Source organism: Olea europaea, chromosome 3, assembly GCF_002742605.1.
Source record: "Olea europaea var. sylvestris chromosome 3, O_europaea_v1, whole genome shotgun sequence".
NCBI classification, from domain to species: domain Eukaryota; kingdom Viridiplantae; phylum Streptophyta; class Magnoliopsida; order Lamiales; family Oleaceae; genus Olea; species Olea europaea.
The window spans coordinates 12,796,461-12,818,553 of record NC_036239.1 but is presented as its reverse complement, the minus strand read 5'-3'; the positions used below and the strand labels follow the sequence as shown (position 1 = coordinate 12,818,553).

The 22,093-nt window shown below is 35.1% G+C and overlaps 1 protein-coding gene across 1 annotated transcript; it reads left to right on the top strand.

The window, feature by feature from the left end:
• The first annotated feature begins 299 nt into the window (after positions 1 to 299).
• On the top strand, positions 300 to 734 carry LOC111378570. The gene has a single exon (XM_023001800.1). It carries the CDS (start codon positions 300 to 302, stop codon positions 732 to 734), a length of 435 nt encoding a protein of 144 aa, XP_022857568.1.
• Positions 735 to 22,093: the final 21,359 nt, after the last annotated feature.

The following is a 22,093-nucleotide window of genomic DNA, read 5'->3' as shown; positions in this document are numbered from 1 at the left end:
CTCCCTCACGACGTTTCAATGGCGGGGCAGTGGGGGCTCAAGGGTGGAGTTCGATCTTTTTTTTTTTTCTTTTAAAATGTTTGAGAAAAATCAGTTTATCTATATATATATATTGGGGTCAAGGGCAAAATCGCATTAACCATTAAACCAAAAATCGCTCTTTTGCGTTTTTTAGCCGATCTAACGACGTTATCCAATCTCGAGAACTGAAAATTGTAGGGCTTCTGTCCCTCCCAAAACAGATTTTCTTTCTTCACTTTCTCGGTTTCTCTTGTAGACAGGAGAGAGAGAGAGAAGCAATGGAGCAGCAGCCGCCGCTTCCCACGCCGCTTCCGAGCCAATCACAAGCCGAAAAGGAGGATGATGCCGGAAAGAAGAAGAAGAACAGGAGGAGACTACCGAGCCCGAGTGAGCTGGTGGCGCATTACGAGAAGCAGGGTATGGACACTCAAGGAGCCTCTTTCAAAGTCATTCAAGATTTGCAGAACGCTGTTTTCACAATGATCAGCACCACTCGAAGCCAGAAAAAAGGTGACTCTGATTCAGATATTACCTCTAAAAAGCTCGACGTCATCTACTCCCGGCTGCTTCAACTGGAAATGAAACTGGATTCCAAACCGGGATACCCGCAGGCTGTCGGCATTGGCGTGGCGTCTGCCGGAATTTGGAATGCTGCTGTCCAAATTTGGAATTCTGTTTCCCTGGCTTCTTCGTCTTCTTCAATTCCTGATTAATTAACATCCACATTTAGCGATTAGTCTTTACATTTTTGTGTCCTTACAATTTCATACTTTAATCCTTACTCCTGTGGTATTCCTTTTGATGTTTATTTTAGATGAGTTATATCCTCCTAATTTTTGTACTCCGAATGTCTAGTATTTTGTTCCAAGAATACTTGTCTTGATGTATGTATTACAAGTTCATCAAATGAGTAGGATTATAATTTGTAGTGTAGGCTTTTGTCCATCATATTACTGTTTTAGCGTTTATTTTTCTTCTGGCTCTCAGTTTTTGCCACCAGCCTAAGCCTCTCGTTATTGACGCTAAGCCCAGAATTAGAAGAGAGTGCAACAATACTAACCATTCTAGTATTGGTTAGAAGGCACGATATCTGCTTATTCCTCTTTCATTGTTTCTTTCTGAGTTTGATTCTCAGCATGTGAAAATAAATGGTTCCTGCAGTCAAGATTATTATCAAGGGGGAAAATTACACAAATCAGAAGAGAACTGTTTTTGCATTTTCAATAGTGAAAACAGGCAAACCAAGTATGTTTAAGAACTCTCCTTTACACCAATTTTCTGGAAATTCTAATTTCTGACCATTCAGTTCATTAAACATACATTGGAGTGGTGACATTTTGGCTATGAGGCAAACCCCATTTTCAGATGAACGCTATAGTTCTATACGTCATGTATCGTTTAGAGTACTTGTTCTGAAGTGAAGTTACGACTGATGCTTCTTTCTTGATCACCTTTATTTCTCCATATCGATGTGGTTGTATATGTTATATATTCTGAAGAGGTGCTTGGATTTTATTACTTTCTTCTGGTAAATTTTCTGTTCCCGTGTCCTAATGATGTCTCAAACATTAAAAATATAGTTCATTTCTTGTCTTCTCAGGTTGAAGGAACCAGAATGACCAAGAGTGTGCGTATTTTGCTCAAAAAAACCATATTTAAGTTTAGTTGATTGATGATTACAAAGATGCATGCTCTTACTTCATCCTCAAGTATGCTGATACCCTTCTCTAAAGACTTCATCTGCAGCTCAGGTTCAACACTTGTATGTTGATTGTATAAAATTTATGTTAGTACATATGTAGAAATGCCTAAAAATACTCCTGTGATTTTGCATTGTTTTAACTCATGATGCTGAAAATGATCATGTTCTAGAATTTTATTTAGTCTGCCAATGATTTTCTTAATCCTTGCCGTTAAGTACTCATTAGGTGCTGAATTTCCTTAAAAGTCTAGTTAAGCCTTCATTTTGATGCTGATTCTTTTGATGGATACAAGTTCAGTTCTCAATTACATTGTATTGGAGCAGTCTTTCTAGTTTAGATTCTTTGTACTGTATCTCCAATTTGCCTGCAGATAATATGGATTATAAGAATTGGTCCATTATTCATTAGTCAAGTATTTTTTATGTAGTTTGTCTTCCTGGTGCGTTGTTAAACTCTCAGAAATCCTTTTGACGCTTTGCATGAAGTAGCCTTCGGGAAAGGAAAATATATCATATTCACGTGTTAACTATTCAAGAATCTAGTTCATTTAATGATCTTTTGATATTAAAACCGTAGTATTATTTTCATGTCATGTATTCTATCACTACCTTCCTCCCATTAGGGCGCATTCTTGAGTCAATAATATTGATGGTCACCAAATAGCACATGGTATCTTCAAGTCAGAGGCCAAATAAATTCTTCTCCATAGCGCTTCTAACAAGAATTTGATCTTTGCTTATCAAAATAGGCTTATATCTGGATATTTATTATGAATTTTGGATGTACATGGAAGAATTTCACTTGCTAATCAGAAAGTATATTCATTTGTATCAGCTGTGACATAAAATTCATAGGAACTTTTATGAAATTTACTAATAATCTGTCCTTTTGCTTTCAGATGGGTAGCAAATTAATAGAACTGTACACTCTTCTAAGAGAATTAAGATGAGAACTTATAGAAAGTGGAGCCAGACATGATTTTGACCAAATCTAGAATCAATTATCTGACTGAGTATCAGTTACCCTAATCATTTTTCACATTATCCTTGGGATGTTTCCTGAGCTACAAAAGAATACCTCAATGGCCCCTCCCTCGATCAATATGTTCTGCATAAATTCGTAAACCTTGAGAGCTCTTAAATCCACCAACCATACAATTATAAATCAAATAGATTATGGGGCTTTGACTTGGACAAGACTCGTTCCAACTGATAATTGCCATCTCTCCAAGGAGTAGCATTTACATTTGAAAGATTTTCATTATATAATCATAACATGCTACTCTATTGTTGACCATAGGGTCCATAATATCCTAAAATTCACATCAATCACACAAGTTCCTTTAGCCACTAAGGCATGTTTGATATGCAGTATTAGATAGACAAGATTTTAGCTTATTTTTTGGTACTGTGCGAATGCTTAAAGGTTAACCTTACCAAAGAAGCCAATAATCCATCACATCCTCCTGCTGCTGTGGACCTGTGTTGCTGCTTAAGTTGTGATCTGTTGATGTTCTGAGGCCCTGGCTGAAGCTGCTGGTTCACTGTTGAAACAGATACTGCTTCTGTTACGGGTGGCTTTCCCTTGGTGTCGCTCAACTGATCGAAATCTTCAAATCATATTTGAACTAAGGTTTTGCATAAATAAAATAATTTATGCTAGAACAAATTTAGGAAAAGAAATTTCTGTTTTCATTTTATACAAAATTCCTTGCAGTTGTGTAAAATATGCAACTAAACTATAGCTGGAATCCAATGTCAAAGTTCCTCTTTTGCTTTCCAATTATAGATTTTTACAGAGTACCGGTTCTGTCTCTGGGATCTCAAATATTCGGCTGGTTTCCGGGTTTGACCGGTTTTGCTAAAATAGTCCAATGACAACAACCGGCCCAATCGTTGGTCTGGTTTCCGGTTTTGCATTTGAATCTGCCAGTCCAGTCCGATTTAAACTATGTTAGTAACGCTAAATATAATATAATTTGGCTTAATGATATAAAAAAATGAAACTACTATATACTAAAATTGATTATGGCTTATGTGTTTAAAACTAGAGTCAAAATCTAAATTTTTTGTTTTCCAAACATGACCTAATTATTTTAAATATAGTTAGATTTCACTTGGGTTTATTATTAGGGAAATCTATAAACATGGTTTGGAATTTGATGGAGAGAAGTATGAAATTGATTCATGAGAGACATATATAAAAGATATTAATATATACTCACCTTTAAAAAAATAAAAATATAAATAATTAATGAAGAATGATGACCTTTAGTGAAAGAAAAAGATGGGCAGAAGATGACAATACAGGGGAGAACAGACCCCAAGATTCAAGCTTAGGCTGTTTGGCCAAGTTTGAGGTCTGTAAAATATTTATTTATTTATTTTTATTATTATTTTTTTTTTGTAACACTCACTTTTTACTTGTTTGCAAATCACACCGTCACTAAGGAGTGGAAGCAAAAAAGTAAACTAGGTTGAGACCTAGACCATCTCACATCAGTATACATTGGTGGATTTCATGTGAGTAAAATATTGCAAGAAAAATACCCACCCATCCTCTTATCGTGGATTCCATGTGATTAAAATATTGTCAAAAAAATACTCACCCATCCCCTATTGTGTGTCCTATGTGAGTAAAATATTGCAAGAAAAATACCCACCCATCCTCTTATTGTGTGTCCCATGTGAGTAAAATATTGTCAAAAAAATACTCACTCATCCCCTATTGTGTGTGTTCTATAGCTTTATGCCTTTGCATTGCAAATCAAGTTCAAGAAACATCGTGTGAGGATCAGAGTAATCGGACAAATGATTGTTAGACGATTGCAACTACCGATGACCCAACACATTTCGAGCTGTGGCAAGCAAGCTTAGAATTAATGCAAAGTTTGCCCAAAATAAAAAAATAAAATAAAAAAGGTTGAATCCCAACCTTGAAAGCCCCCACCGCCACGATATTTTGCAGATCACAACTCCGAATTAATAAATTCAAGTAATTTCTTTAAATACTGACATTCGTACAATGTTGATCAATATGGATGTGGGTTCAAGAAAAGCTATTAGCTAGCAACAATATTATTTCATAGATTACGTATCAAAGTTGAAACTAGCAGCATAAAGGGTTTGTTTGCTTCACTTTCTTGGTTCTAATCCTAGGAGCTCAACTCGGAGAAGAGAAAAGTTAGTCAGCATTAAAGCTTTTGGAAGACCAAGGATTACCACCAAAATAGGCCTCTCCAGCTAGAAATCATTATTTGAAATTGCAGATCAACACGAAAAAGTTAATAGCCCAATTCTTGAACTGCATTCTGATCATTCTTCACTGCAAAGTTTCACAAAAACAAAATACTCTTTTCTTTATATAGCAGCTGTGTTCCTGCAGCCTTCCCTGTCATTCCTTTGTAGGACAGAAATAGAGATTGGGGAGGCTCGTGTAACAACTGCCTTCTATGCTTTCATTTGTGCCTACTGCCTACTGCTTTTGAATTGTGCCTTTGTGCAGTATATTCGTATGCATTTGTGGCAAGTCATGCTTGGGTACCACTTACCAGGTAGGGGTTCTATAGAACCCCTACAGAACACGCATAAACATGGGTGGGGGTGGGGATTTTTGGGGTCATTTTTTAATGAGGTGGGTCCCACGCATGTGAGGGATCTGGAAAACTTCTGTTAAAATGGTTCTGTACATCCATCAAAACTCATTTGTGGCTGGCTGAGTGGTCTCTCAATGTCATCATTGGGTGAAATTTGACAGAAGTAATTGACTCTGTGACAGTAATCTATTGTGTACCAAGCCAGTCTGTGCCAATAATATGGAAAAAGAAATACGTTAACAAGTTGATGATGCATACATTTGAATATATGGCTGCAGAATTCATCAAATTATAACATCAATTACTCGTGAAGAACAACTGATGCAATTGGATTTTCTAGGTAATTATACAATTTTATAAGCTCAATTATGATAAGGGAAATCGACTTATAATCATGTAAGAAATCATCATTTTATTATTCTTCAAAATTCAATACTTTCTCATCAAAATGATATAATCTGAAGCAACTATATAAAAAATGAAAAAAATAAAAAATAATTCACCTAATTCAGCATTCCAAATCAATTAATGCATCACATTTGAGAATGACCATAACAATTCAGAATTTACTAGGAATTTGGCATTCCCTACTGACTGACTAGAATTTAGAAGAATTTCCTGCTTACCAGCATCAACAGAGGTATTTACACCTTTTTATTTCCATTTTACAGTCACCATTTTCTGTAAATTCGAAAAGGAAGGTTCTTTAGGTGTTCTGCTGTTATCTGAAGTGGTATGGAATTAGAAGAACCATTAGATGTAGATGATTAATACCTTCATAAATTAGTAAGTTCTTGATGAATTTGCGATCGAGGTAACTAAAAGGGATCAGCCCATATGCTTACCCATAAAGTAGAATTTATGAATATATAAGAATTTGAATGTTGCCTAGTTTTACAAATATAAATGCTTCTTCTTTATGAGATAGTAATTTTCAGAATAAGTCCTGCACACAAAATGGCCATGTCTTTTTGAATCGAACTGAAATCAACATGATTTAAAATTGTTTGGTTGAAGGAGGTAAAGTGCGCTTAAGGTTTATGAGGATATTATAGTAGATGATAAGCGTATAGGAACTGTAAATGTCAGAATAAAATGTGAAATTGGGAAGGGAGTTGTCCTAAACTTCTTCAGAAAATTATAATTAACTTCGAAGCTCAGTTCTGGATGTTACTTGAATTATGGTCCAATGCGAAAAAGCTGCAGATAATCAAGCATGATTTATTCGTCTTGCTTAGGTTAGATATTTGATTCCAGATTTAGTTAAAACTTTGCAGGAAGGCAAATTGAAGAGACAGTAAAAGGATCGTAATCTTGAAATCAGTGGGAGACTCTAGTGGGAGATGAACAAAAAAAGATTTGAAGTTAGAACCTCTAAGGGGACACAACTTTTGAACTTTATGCACCTGTATGCTAGGAGTGAATCCTGCCCATTTAGTATCTTTTTTTCTGCTGAGAATCTTAAGAAAGCACGGGAGATATCTTGAACTCCGGCATCTCTCTTACGAGTACTAGTGAGTAATCTAGGCATTGTATATAGAACGCCAAATTTACACTTTCCCATATAGGCAATTCAGCATTTAATATGAGGTATTAAGATAATTATTTTGCAAAGTGAATTGAACTCTGAAACAGAACTTTTCTGTTGTTTCAAAATAACAGAAAGCATCTGTAATGTCACGACTCGCTCGATTTTGGCACAAGAAGATCTAGAAATTTAAAATGTTGACGACTTGAGGCTAACCGGAATATTCTAGACTCCCACAAGTGCATGAAGATTGCTAGAATATAGTGGGACATTTTAGAAGCCTACAAGCTCCTCACTTGGTGGATTATTCTAGATCACCCTAGTTTAGTCCATAAATATTTTAATGTAAATATTTGTATAGATAATTCTAGATGTGTAATCTAGACCATTAGATAGAAAAGATCATAGTCATCCATTTGAGGAGGCTACTACTATAAATAGCTTGGTAGGATTCATTTGAAGGCATAGTAGCCTCCTCAAATGGATGGCTAGAATCTTTTCTATCCAATGGTCTAGATTACACATCTAGAATTATCTATACAAATATTTACATTAAAATATTTATGGACTAAACTATGGTGATCTAGAATAATCCACCAAGTGAGGAGCTTGTAGGCTTCTAGAATGTTCCACCATATTCTAGCAATCTTCATGCACTTGTGGCAGTTCGAAGACAAACTAAAGCATTACGCGGCGACGAGGCCGTCGCCCAAATAGGCAGGGGAGAATGTCACGACTCGCTCGATTTTGGCACAAGAAGATCGAGAAATTTAAAATGTTGACGACTTGAGGCTAACCGGAATATAATGTAAATATTTGTATAGATAATTCTAGATGTGTAATCTAGACCATTGGATAGAAAAGATCCTAACCATCCATTTGAGGAGGCTACTACTATAAATAGCTTGGTAGGATTCATTTGAAGGCATCAAGAGAGTGAAGTTGTAAAGAGTATCCTTATTCAATACAAAGCCTTCTTTGTAAGTTTTTGTGTTCCTTCATTGTCCCTTTCTTAAAGTGTTCTACTTAGTGCCTTTTTAAGACATCAACGCCAATCGGGAGGTTGACTTAGTGTAATAACCGCGGGGGCGGAAGTTGAAGACACTAAGGCCGCACGGTTCTTGAAGGAAATTAGCAAGTCCGTGACAGTAAGCTTTTCTACATATGTACTAATCTAATTTTTCTGAAATTTTCATCATTCAACTTACAATAGTTGGACGAGAGCTGTAGTCAAATTCTTCTCACATAGTTGAGGGTGAAGTTAGGGTATGCATCTTTGAATCATCGATCACCTGAACATAAAAATGCTTGTTGGAGCGGAAAACACATAATCTTGGTCTTTTTGGCGTTCCTTCAATCTGAGAAAACGAGAAATCAACAACACTTCGGATGTTGAGGCATCATTGGGAGTCAGGAAACAAGATATGAAAAAAAATAAAATAGTTTGAATAGAGGAATGAAATCTAAGTTCCATCACAGAATGTAAAATATATAGACCAGATAAAGAAAGGTCAAAACAAGAGAGCAGCATCAATCTGAACTTCAATTTGGAACGAGTACTCAAACAACAGTGACGCATAGATAGTTCTAACACTCTCCTTTTATTTCTGGATAAAAATGCATTATGTGGAGAGGTCCCATGAGAAACATTGTTATGGTTGGAGCTCAACTTCAATAACATGCTAAACTCTACTCAATATCAACATACAATTTAATATAATTAGCTAGGAATCAATAACCAACTCAACTTCAACAATAGCCAACTAAATTTCTATCCAAATCAACACAACAATTTAATATGCCAAACTGGGATTCAATAACCTAGCTATAATTTCATTAATTTAACTGCAATTACATAAAACGACAAAGATAAACACAGAACAAAGAAAGTGGAAGACAGAATTAGAGAAAGAGAAGAGAAGAGGGAGAACCGAGAAGAAGGGGAGATTAAGAAGCAGGAGAAGAAGAAACAGGAGGAGAAGTAGGGATAAATAGGGAAGAAGAGGAAGAAGCTGGCAAGAGAAGAAACTTACCAGGGAGGGAGAAACACAACAGCAGAAGAAGAACGGGAGAGGAAGAGGGAAGACGACCAGCAAAAGCCACGATTCAATTCCTTAATCTACCCTCGTCGTCTTCTAAGCAATTTATATATAGAATAAAACAACCTAAAGGGCTTGGGCTCGCCCACTATACAAGCCCAACTAGAAAAATAAAAGCAAATGCCCAATCCATGACATCCCTACCCTTAAATTAACCTTGTCCTCAAGGTTCAAAGTCGGGATGTCTTCCTTGTATGTTGTTATCTGCCTCATTCTCTTCACCGTTCTTGGATTAAGCAGGTAGTGCAAGGTGGCATTTGTCTGGTTGATATTATCTGCACTACTCTTTCCATCCTTAAACCAAACTGTTGGTCTGGTTGAATTGGACTACCAAACTCTATTTTGGATTTGGAGGTTGAAATCTCCTCTATAGTTACTTCATTAGCAACTTTCTCCTTGCAGTCTATAACATCGACCGTCGATACCTTTGTATTGCTTTCCACTATTTGAAATTCCAATGGCTCAACCCGCTCCACTTCCTCATTTTCAAACTTCTCTGTCTCACCTATCTCTATCTCTAGCTCAATCTCTGTTTCTATCTCGGTTTTAGCATCTAATGCCCCTGATTCCTCCCTCACAACCACTGTTTCCAGTCTTGTATCAGCCACTGGAAAAAAGGAAATACTCGAGATAAGCGTAACTCCTTATCTCGAGTACTAAACCTTTTGTCAAAAAGGAAATACTTGTTCACAACCCCAAATCCATGTTTCACGAACCCAACTATCCAAAACCAGAATTTTAGAAAAAAATGGTGCAAAGGGAGAGCTCTTACACACACTTCCATTCCAAATTTCCCTACAGAAAATGCAAACACCTCTATTTCAAGTTCTACAATTACATTCCCTGAGCAATGCCATTATTTAAAATTCAAATTCAAAAACTAGAGAAAAAAATCAAATTGCTGCCTTCTTATGAGTACGAGTATGACGGGCAGTCCTGTCCTCTCTTCTAGTTTTGATTTTGGCTTCCATAACAAGAGCACGAGGCCGATGGGTCACTGCTGAAACTGAACAGGGGTGGCAGCCATGGCTAAGTTGCTTTTGTTTAGTATTAACCCAGGTGGTCTGTAGGAAGGATAATGTTAACGACATTTCTTGGATCCTCCCTCACGCCTATATCTCTACTGCATACTTTGGTGGAGAGAAATGAACTGTGTTGATTTCTATAGCTATAGAAGATGACAACGTAACAGAAATTTTTGGGTCGACCCTCAAAGGTACACTGGTTTCATGAAGTACTCCCTTCAAACATGAAAATGACATTTTGCATCCTAAATGTCAGGAATATAGTTCGATTTTGGGACTCCAACGTTTCAAAATGAAGATCTGAGATGCGAATCTAGGTTTCTATGTGATGAAAAATATCAATATGTACCATTGCATGATACTTTGGTGTGGCTTAGTGCTTGATTTTAAGTGTTTTCAAAATAATGTTTCTAACATTTGACTAAACTTCTGAATCGAATCGGACCCGAATCGAACTAAATCGAATTGAGTGGTCCTTCTTAAATTAAATATCTAAACGGGTATTTTAATCAAGAATCGATGAATTTGATTTAATTCTCTGCTCTAGACCAAGAATTGAATAATCGAATCTTCCTAATTTTTTAAATTTTTTTATATTAAATAAGTCAAATTATTTTATTTTTTCTAAATAAATTTGATAATAATTAATTTAGCTCAAACACAAAATATAATTTTCTTATTTCTAATTTTCAGTCCAAGCGCAATTTAACCAAATTGACCTAAGTTTTACCCAAATTTTTCATTTTACTGTAGTGTCATTTCTGCCATTCTGTAGAAATCAAATTTGAAACTTGATTACGCCTCTCTTCATTATTGTTAATTCACTATCGAAAGAGGATTTTAACAGTCAAATCTACAAAGAACTCAACAAAAAGAGGTAAACAAGATATCACAAGATTGAATTACGTCATTTTGTAAGAGTTAAGATCGATCATCTCATTAGTTGAATAATATAGCATCATTGTAAATATTAAAAAAAATTAATTATTGTAAGAAACCCAATAATCGAAATGGACTGAATGAACAATAATTGAATTTGGACTTGATTCGATTTATTAAATCCCTGAAAATTTGGGTTCAGTTTGATTCTATTTATAATCGAACCAGACCATGTCTAGTCCTAAACGTTCTCGTGTAAGATTTTAATGTCCATATTGACCATTAACATAACATGTGGATCCCAATTAACAGACTTGGATAGATTGGAGATCTATAACCTCATTTTACACTAATTAAAAGGTTTTGGAATCTCGTCCTAATTTGTCCTAAATGTTAAATGTGAATTAATAAGGGAATGGGTTAATCGTGATTATATTCATACTACATTTCTTATAAATATACTATATTTTAATTGTATTAAAAAGCTAGTAACATATATTCATTATCGTACTGAATTCCTATTTTTTCGTAACATTCTTATTTTTAATCTTTCATTAATTAGTAAATCTTGTCCTTAATGGTGATTTTTGTTCAAAAATTCTGTTTGTATGCTTTAAAACGGTGGAAAAATATTTTAGTCATAATTTTGTATTGTATTTTTTTTTCCTTACTAAAAAATGCTGAAGTATGACCCATAGTTCATTAGATATTGGTGGTTTGGTTAAAGAGGTAGTGAAGAACTCAAAAAATGGACAAGGAGAAGAAGTCCTCGCATTTTGGCTCGCTTCGCACTCATCTCTCACTCAAGCGCTCGGAACAAGGAGCTCTTGTTTGTTGCCTTGAGCTTGGCTCTTGAGCTGCCATTTTATCCAACCATGCCTATTCCCAATCTTGACGACTTTTAAGATGTCCATTCCATCTAAAATACTATAATTAAGGTTGCATTTATTCTCCACGTGTTGTTGGCTCTTCATTGCATTAGAAAAACATTATATTTTGATTGAGAGCATCAAATCTTACAACAACAATCCATATTTTGATTTAGTGAATTCTCTTTCTTTGTCTGTAATTTTTTCATCTTGGATTTTCATGTAAAATCTTGTGTTCTTGAGTTTGGGTTATTTTTCATACTTTCATATTATCTCGTTATTCTCAAACGAATTAATATAAGAGCAAGGTTAATCTTTCGCTCTAGCAGTAATGAAATATGATATATTGTTTTTGAATTGCAATACGATGTTTTCATATAGCATGTGAGGGTGCGAGTCATGCTCGTGTAGATAGGTTGGATAATGCCCTATTAGAATTTGATAAAATACCTTCTACTTCAACATAGGAGGAAAAGCAGCATGGGGATTAAAAGACTAAATTCATCTCCATCTTTCAAATCAGATTCTTCATGATGTTTTTAAGGAGAAAAATATCACTGCCTTGTAGTTGAAACTGGAGAAGCTTTACATAACAAAGAGTTTCACCAGTAAGTCACTCTGGAAACGGGGCTTGTATTCGCACCGCATGTTTGAATATATGCCTATTAAGGATCATTTGACCATTTTTAAAGAAATTACAGCTGATCTTAAGACTATGAAGGTTAATATATGATGAGGATGATCTTAGATTGATTTTGTTGTGCTCATTGTCGTCGTCATATACGAATTTTAGAGATACTATTCTATACAATCGTAATACTCTCACAATAGATGAGGTCTGTGATACTTTATTGTCAAAAGCGAAGAAGAAGCATCTTGTGGTTGGATCAGAGGGTCAAGTAGATGGCTTGGTTGTTCGTGGAAGGACTCAAGATAGGAATCTTGGTGGCAATATGAGAGGCAGATCAAAGTTTGAACATAGAAAAAGTACATCACTTTTGCAAGAGGAAGTGACACATTAGAGCTTACTGCTACAAATTGCAAAAGAAATCGACACATTAGGGCTAATTGTTATAAATTGTAGAAGAAAAATAGAATGACTATTGTAAAAGAGAAGGAAAAGAAACCTAAGGATACTGGAGAAGCCAGTGTTATAGGAGATGGTTAAAGTAAATGAGAACTTATGGTAATTTCTAACTGTGATTCCAAATTTTGTGTAGATTGGATTCTTGATTCCGCTTATACATTCCATATATGTCCCAATCAGGATTAGTTTACAACATATGAATGGTTTCAAGAGGTGTTGTGATTATGGAAAATAATGCACCTTGTAAAATAGTTGAAATAGGATCATTTAGGATTAAAATGTTTGACGAGGCTATTAGTATACTTACTGATGTAAGTGTTGCAGCAATCCCTTAAAAAAATTTGATTTCAAGCTCAGAAAATAATCAAACGAACACCACTTAACCCCATCTTGACCCAAAACCCCTGCACTCGGTTGCCACAAGTTTCACGCCGCAAAGGAGACTCTAATGGTGGTGGTATGCAATATTACAAAGGGGTAGAAGAAGGAAGACACCAATAACTCAAGCGAAGCCCTCAATTGCAATGAATCGATGGCCTCTCTCTCTCTCTCTCTCTCTTTTACTATACACGCTCACATACACAAAATGGCTAGGAGGAGATAGATATATAATCGATTAATTTAGGTTAACAAATGGGCATATAATCGATTAATTTAGGTTAACAAATGGGCCAAAGGATAATTAGGTCAACAATCCAAACTATAAATAACCAAGTAAATGGACTATTAATATATCACCCTAAAACAAAGCCAAAACTTAGGCCATCCAAAAGTGTTGGCCGTTTTCGAGTCGAGCCAAGTCATGGTATCGATAAATTATCCGTCAACTATTTTAAGTCATCACCTAAATTTATTGGGTATTGAAAAATTCAACAAATCTCCACCTTGATACCTAACTAATCTACAAGCTAACAAAACACAGTTTATACTTGCATAATCAAAGTAACCAATAAAATCGGGATCATAGGCCTTACCTCATATTTTCAACATGAAATATATACCATACCTGTTTCATATACTCACAGGGTTAAGGTAAAAAACACCCAAGTAGAAAATAGACATTCACAGTAATTAGTCAAGAACAAATAAACATGAGATGACAATATAATATATGATAACACACAGAGATCTTTTCAAAAATCACATTCACATAGAACAACAGATTAACACCAAGTAAATTAAACACAGGGTCAAACACATATACAACAAAATGCATGAATAACCATGTGAAAGATCTCCCCAGACTTATCTGATCTCATTCTGTGTTGCTCACACCTCGAAAACATATCTATTTTCATCATCTACCATGCTCACTAGATTGATCACTCAATCTATGTCAAACTGGTAAATTACAATAAATCCTAAGTCCTTAGAATAATCCTCCATCACCATATCTCTTCACCCAAGTTATGTGGATAATGGGTCTCTACCTAACAAAAGTTATAGAAGTGCCTCTCTCACACTCCACATATACAGAATTTCTTCATAGATAAAGGACTCCAACATTTTATCGCCTCTCTGATCGAGATCCAAATGTCATACTCCACATCCCTAATACAAACCACCAAAGTACCCCTAGGCATCTATATTTCATCTTACCAAAAAACATACATATTGCTAGTACATCACAAACTCACTATGGCAAATTAATACCTTTCCACAACCACGAAGGTCAGGGCTCAATTTATGCTCAAAAAATCCACAAATGAAAGGGTGAAGTTGGCATTCATAAATATAACAGAAGAAATAGTTGGTTAATTTGCTACACTCACATAAGAGACTCACAAAGAGAAAAAAGATAACCCTGCATGACTGCCTCACATAATCTGACAAACCATACAGACTCACAAAAATAAAGAAAAAACAACTATCCCTCTTTCTTCTCTCTACCACACACTCTCACATGAGTATTCCACAAATCTCAACCCACTTGCATGCAAACACATTACACAAAGTATTAAGATCGCTCTAATTGATGCAATTACGCACAATAAAATGATTGAGAGTGCAAATATCAACGCAACAAAATTAAGCAATCACATATAAGCAGAAAAGATTATACACATGTGCACATGCAGTAACCAAGTCTACTCTCAATAAACCTCACTAGGGTCATCACTCGACCCTATAGCCACATTTGTCTCACCTCTCTCATTATCTTTCCTTTTATTATCATTCATAGGACAATCTATTTTACCACGTCCAAATTTATCACAGTTAAAACACATCATACTTTTTGCACATTCCTTAAACCTACATATGCGATCAATACCCAATAATGACCATAAGCAAAGTACAAATATAATTTACATAGAATTGTCAAACAAACTTTCCTAAGGTCACACGGAGTTCTAACAGTGTAGAAAAGATTGACAACAAATTCATAAAGAATTTAAGGTAGATAATTAACAAGTAATTCCTTGGTTTATCACCAAGCAATGGTTATCCATTTACGGTAACCGCAATCTTAATGTCACCCACACGATGACTTCTAATGTGAAAAATAAATAATTACTCAACACGATAGTTTTAACTACAATAATAAAAGGCAAAGAACACGATACTAAGCAGACCACGTCTAAAGGTCCGTATATTTAGATATGTGAATTCAACACTTTAGGATCGTCATTATTTACCTTAAAGCTTCCAACAACTGCGGCAATACAAAACGACACACAAACGTCCATGGGCAAAATCATTCAACTTTTACCGTATCGCTCGAAACAGAAATTCAACAAATACTGTAGGGTTCATGTCACCACCAAACAACATTCTATCTTTTAGAGTCATTGCCTGAAATCACCAAATGTGCCTTTACGCAAGTCGCGCTCCACCTCTGGCTGCACCTCCTCCTACTAAGTCCAACTGGTGTTTATTTCTCCAACTGATCAGTCGTTTGCCCAGGAAACTAATTTACAGATCCAAATCAAAAATTGTAAAACTGGGCAGTTTTCTGTCTAATATTTTAGCGTCGATTTAGACCACTTGCAGCTAGTTTTTACCCTGAAAATTACAGATTTCTCAACAATACAAGCTCTGATACCATTTGTTGCGAAAATCAATTGAGAAATTTTGATTTTGAACTTAGAAAATAACCAAATGAACACTACCCAACCTCGTCTAGACCCAAAAGTGCCCCATTTGATTGCCACAACTTTCACTCCACAAAGGAGACTCTAAGGATGGTGGTACACAATATCACAAATGAGGAGAAGAAGGAAGATACCGATAATTCAATCAAAGCTCTCGATTGCATTTGTGGACTCTAATGATGGTGTATGCAATATCACAAAGGATGAGAAGAAGGAAGACACCAATCACTCAAGCAAAGCTTTCAATTGCAATGAATCGGCTACCTCCCTCTCTCTTTTCTTCTCTATATTTCACTACACACACACACACACACACACCAAATGGTTGGGAGGAGATAGATATATAATGGATTAGTTTAGATTAACAAATGGGCCAAAGGATAATTGAGCCAACAATCCAAACCACAAATAACAAAGTAATTGGGCTATTAATATATCACCAACAATGCAAAGCCACAACTTGGACCATCCAAAAGTGTTTGTCGTTTTGGAGTCTAGCCAAGTTTATGGTGTTGATAAATTATTCGTCAACCATTTTAAATCATTGCCTGAATTTATTGGATATCAAAAAATCCAACAGTAAAGCACGTTCTAAACCTGAAAAAGAATCACATATCCTCGGGTATCTTTGATACAAATGGGTACATGTACATTGGTAAAGAAGGAATTACGAAGGTTATCAGAGATGATCTTGTTGTGATGAAATGATAGAGAAACTCAGCTCGATTATATGTATTACATGATTCTACAATTATAGGGGATGCAACTATCACACTTCTTCATTATCAGGTGAAGAAGTTACTTAACCTTTGACATATGCAGCTTGGGCATATAAATGAGAACAGATTACTGAATTGAGCAGAAGAGTACTAGCAAGTTGAAGTTGTGTGAGCATCGTGTTTTTGAAAAACAAAATATGGTGGGTTAGATTTATTAAAGGGGGTCACAATACAAAGTGAGTACTTGATTATATCCATTTTTGATCTCTAGAGACCAACGATATCATCATCTAAAGGAGTTGAATATTATCGTTGACCATAATTGATGATTTCTCCAGAAAGGTTTGTGTTTTCTTTTTGAAATAAAAGAGTGATGTGTTCGCTACCTTCAAAGAGTGGAAAACAATATTTGAAAAGAAGACTGGAAAGCAAGTAAAATGCCTCTGTATAGATAATTGATTGGAGTTCTGTTTGAATGAATTTAATAGTTTCTGTAATTGATTTTGAGGCGCTTGACAATGCTTGGCACTCCACAAAGAAATGTGTGGCAAAACAGATTAATAGAATTTTGGTTGACAAAATTCATTGTATGCTTTCAAATTATGGGTTACCTGAGACATTTTGGGCTGAAGTTGCTTCTACAACTTTTTTATCAATCGTTCACCTCAATTGCTATTAAGAAAAAGACTACAGAAGAAGTTCAGTTTGGCACTCCTCTTAATTACTCAAATTTAAAAATATTTAGGTGCTTTGCATATGCTCATGTAGATAATGAAAAACTAAAGCTAAGGTCTACAAAATGCAATTTCCTTGGTTATAAATCCAATGTTAAGGATATAAATTTTGGTGTCTAGAAACAAATAAAGTGATTATTAAGAGATCTGTTGTGTTTGATGAACATACATTGGTTCAAAAGTTACTTCCAAGGGATTTTAGTAATACAACTCAACAAAAACAAAGGACTCGGGTAGAGTTTGAGGTTGGTTTGAGATCTAAATTAGAGCTATCAATTCAGTCTATTTCAGAAGTAAATGAGCATACTATTTTGACACCACCACCACCAGTGGTACCGTAGTATTCAATAGCTAAAGATAGACTCAGAAGAGAGATTAGACCTCCAAGGAATATGGAAAAGCTGACTTGGTGGAATGTGCTGAAAATATTGATTCCAGTAAAGAAGATGTTATATACATAGAAGTGGTAAGTTGGAATGATTTTAGCAAATTCATGATTGCTATGCAAGAGAAAATGGAATCATCTCATAAGAAAGGCACGTGGGAATTAGTGAAATAACTCAATGAGAAGAAGGTTGTTTGTTGTATGTTATTTTCAAAAGGAAAGAAGGTACGTTAAGAGTTGAAGATGTCAAGTACAAGGCAAGATTGGTGGCTAAGGATTACAGTCAGATTTCAGTTGTAAACTGCATAGATGCACTTTTTCTGGTTGTAAAGTATAGCTCAATTAGAGCTTGCTTGTATTGTGGCTAAGCATCATTTGGAGTTTGAGCGGTTGGATGTGAAGATAGCATTCATGCATGGAGAATTTGAGGAGGACATCTATATGCAACAGCCATATAGTTTTGTAGTTACAGGAAATGAGGACTATGTATGTTTGTTGAAGAAATCCATTTATGGCCTGATGCAGTCACCAAGATAGTAGTATAAAACGTTTCACTCATTCATGACTTTAAAAGATGTAGTTATGATAGTTGTGTGTATTTTATGAAGTGTAGTGATGGGTCGTCTATGTATCTATTACTCTATTGATAGCTAATGAGGGTAAAGCAGAGATAAGAAATATGAAACGTTAGCTCAGTAAAGAGTTTGTTATGAAGGATTTCAGAGTAGCAAATAAGATCCTTGGAATGAAGATCTTGAGAGATAGAAAGGCTGGCAGATTATACTTGAGTAAAAAATGGTACATTGTGAAAGTACTTTATAGGTTTAATATACTAAATGCAAAGATTGTTAGTACTCATTTAATTGCCCACTTTGAACTGTCATCTGCTTTGTATGTATAGTCAGATGAAGACATTGATTACATGTCACGAATTCGTTATTCAAGTGCAATTGGATCGCTCATGTATGCTATAGTTTGTATACGTCCAAATTTAGTATATGTAGTCAATGTAGTTAGCAAATACATAGCAAATTCTGGCAAGGAACACTGCGAAGTAATATAGTGGGTTTTCATATACCTACGAGGCTCTACTAATGCTTTTTTGTATTTTTGAAGAATACATATGGAGTCATTGGGCGTGTTGATTCAGATTTTGTAGGAGATATTAATAAAAGGAGATCTCTTACAGGGTATGTGTTTACCATTGGTGGTGTGCTATCAGCTGGAGGGCTATTTTACAGAATATAGTGGCATTATCTGCTACTAAGGCAAAGTATTTTCTATTACAGAGGCTTATAAGGACGCTATGTAGTTGAGGTGATTATTTGGTAAAATAAGTAATGACTTCTACATGTCTACAGTTTTTTGTGATAATCAGAGTGTTATTTTTCTAACAACGATTATATATTTAACGAGAGGATAAATCACATTGATGTGAGGTGTCATTTTGTGCGTGATGTGATTGCTCGTGGTGATTTTTTAGTTAGCAAGGCTTAATACATAGGAGTATCCCTCTGATATGTTGACAAAGACACTCTTTGTAGGCAAGTTTGAGCATTGCTTGGACTTGATTCGTATTTATTGTTGAATTAGCCCTTAGGGACTTGTGTGGAAAAGGCGGAGAATTGCTTTGTTGAAGAGAAATGTGTAATTCCTTGCATTGAAATTTGTGTAAGGGAGGGAGATTTGTTAAAATGTGAACCGAATTTCATTGGGTATAGGTGGTTTAGTTAAAGAGGCTTTGAAGAAGTGTAAAGATAGAACAAGAAGTTGTCATATTTTGGCTCATTGTGCACTCATCTTCTACTCGAGCGCTCACAACAGGGAGCTCACCATTCTCTGCCTAGGAGCTTGGTGCTCGATACGCATGATGAACATCGCTCAAGCGATCGTGTTGCACCAACTTCCTTGACCTTCCGGCACTGGGTAGGCATCAGCCCCCATACATGATCTTACGACTTTGTAGAGACCTCTTATCCAGCCTAAGCCTATTCTCAATTTTGACGAATTTTAAGATGCCCATTACATATAAAATGCTATAATAAGGGTTGTACATATTCTCCATGTGTTGTTTGCTCTTCATAGCATTAGACAACATTATACTTTGATTGAGAGCATCGAATTTTGTAACAACAATCCATATATCGATCGATGAATTCTCTTCCTCTGCCCATGATTTTTTCTAGTCTTGGATTTTCTTGAAAAAATTCGTGTTCTTTAGTCGGGTTATTTTTCATATTGTGATATTATCTCGTTATTCTCTAACAAAAAATAAAGGGGTAAGTAAGTCTTTTTGCGCCCTTTTAGAGAAATCTTTTAACTTAACATGTAATTAAAGTGAGATGTGTTAATTATGGAAGGCAGATACAATGAAAAAATTAAAGACACAAGTATAATAATGAGTAAAGATTTTGGACCTTTCATAAAATTAAAATATGGTGCACAAAAAAAAAAAAAATTATTGTGAATTTATTTAGTCATATGTTAATTTAAATTAATAACAATAGGTTTTTAGCTTTAACCTTAGGGGTCAGCATTGTTTGGTTCAATTCCTAAAAAATTGAATTCACTATAGTACTAATGGATTCCTTAAAAGAGAACTATTAATTCTATCTCTAAGTACAATACCTCAATCAGTTCCAAATTCACTAATCGCTGAAATGAAATGCCCATCAATAGATATTCTTAAGCTATATTTATTCAAGTATCTAAATCCTCCAAACCTCTTTATTAATTATGTTGATGTTTATAATTTACATTTTTCAAGTTTAACTAAATGCATAATTTATACATCAATTAGTTAACTAAAATCATAATATTATTGGCTTAAAACGAGTTATTGAAAACATCTCTGAATTTTACTTCAATTATCTTTATACATTGAGCGGTCAAAAGAGTGCTAATTTGGAAGGAACGAAAGGAGCCCATTCCTTTTATTGATCTAAAGTTACATTGATGTAATTTTAAGTATCCATTTACCCGAATATATAAATAATATCATAATAATTGAATTTGAGTTAGTGTATTCATTTCCCAAACAAATAGGTTTAGGTACAATCTTTGTTCATTTCCATGATTCTGGTAACTTTTGTCCATTTCTAACTGAGCCAACAATTGATCTAGCTAGAGCACATTGTTACTTGCTAACTATTATGTCTATACTCAGGTAGCACTCAAGATCGACACTGATTGTTCGCCACTTATAGTGTCTACCTATAGATGATATCGTGATATTTGGCCTAATGTTTGTGTTTTCGCCGAATTGCGGGTTTATTGTTGTATTCTTCGGAAGTGCACTAACGATATCCCTTATTCAGGTATGATGGCAAGCTTTCTATGTCCTTATATAGTGCTATGTTGCATATCTTAGCTTGAAGGCCGCACATGTGGGGAAGACTGCCTTGAGGTTATTAGACATGGAGATGGAAGGCTTATTTACTGAACCTACGAAAGGGTGCTTCATCGAGATGTGTGACAATCGAATCACTATATTATGATCTATAACAAATTCAATGTATATGTTTTATCAACAATTATTGCTTAGTTTCGCATTTTTAAAATTAATAAGAATTACGTCATTCCATACTGAAAAATTTGAGAAGTTATTGCTATGTCAAGAACAAAATATATGCACCAATTAAACTCCATAACTTGATAGAGTTATAAAATCTCTAAAAGCGACGTTGACTACCCTAAAAAGGGTATTTGGATACACCAATGTCGATTGTGCTGTATCACCATTGTATGTTTATCGGAAGAAACAAATTAATTTCTTGGTACATTGCTAAAGTAAATTTCAGCACTGTAATAATCAAAAAATGGAGCTTGTGACATGCTTTGAATCAAATTGTTCTTGAAGAACTTGGAATAAAATCTAAGTAATCCAATTAGGATGCCCCGGGACAATTTTCAGTGGTGCAAAGGACAGGAGTGAGGTAGTCTTAACCTTACTGGCAGCTACAGTGTGATGGTTTGATTTTTGAGATACGAAATTGAACTATTTGTGGACACCAGTGTACGAGCAATCTCTTGTTCCCTGACATGTTGAGACGCATTCCGAAATTTATCTCCCTCACAATACTCTAGGGGCTAGATGGTGGATCTCTCGGTCGGGGTTCACCTTTTTTTTTTTTTTTCTTTTTTTTTCCTCTCTCTCTCTCTCTCTTTATATAAGTAATCCAATTAGGATCTATTGTAACATCAAATATATTTTTGGAAATAAAAGAAAAAGGAAAAAGTTGAGCTTACATGTGGACCAGATCTTACAAACAAGTTACCCAAGACTAATAAAGAAGAATGAAAATTCCCAACGGTCGAAAAGTAATTAATAATACAAAAATAATAAGCCCCTTCCCTC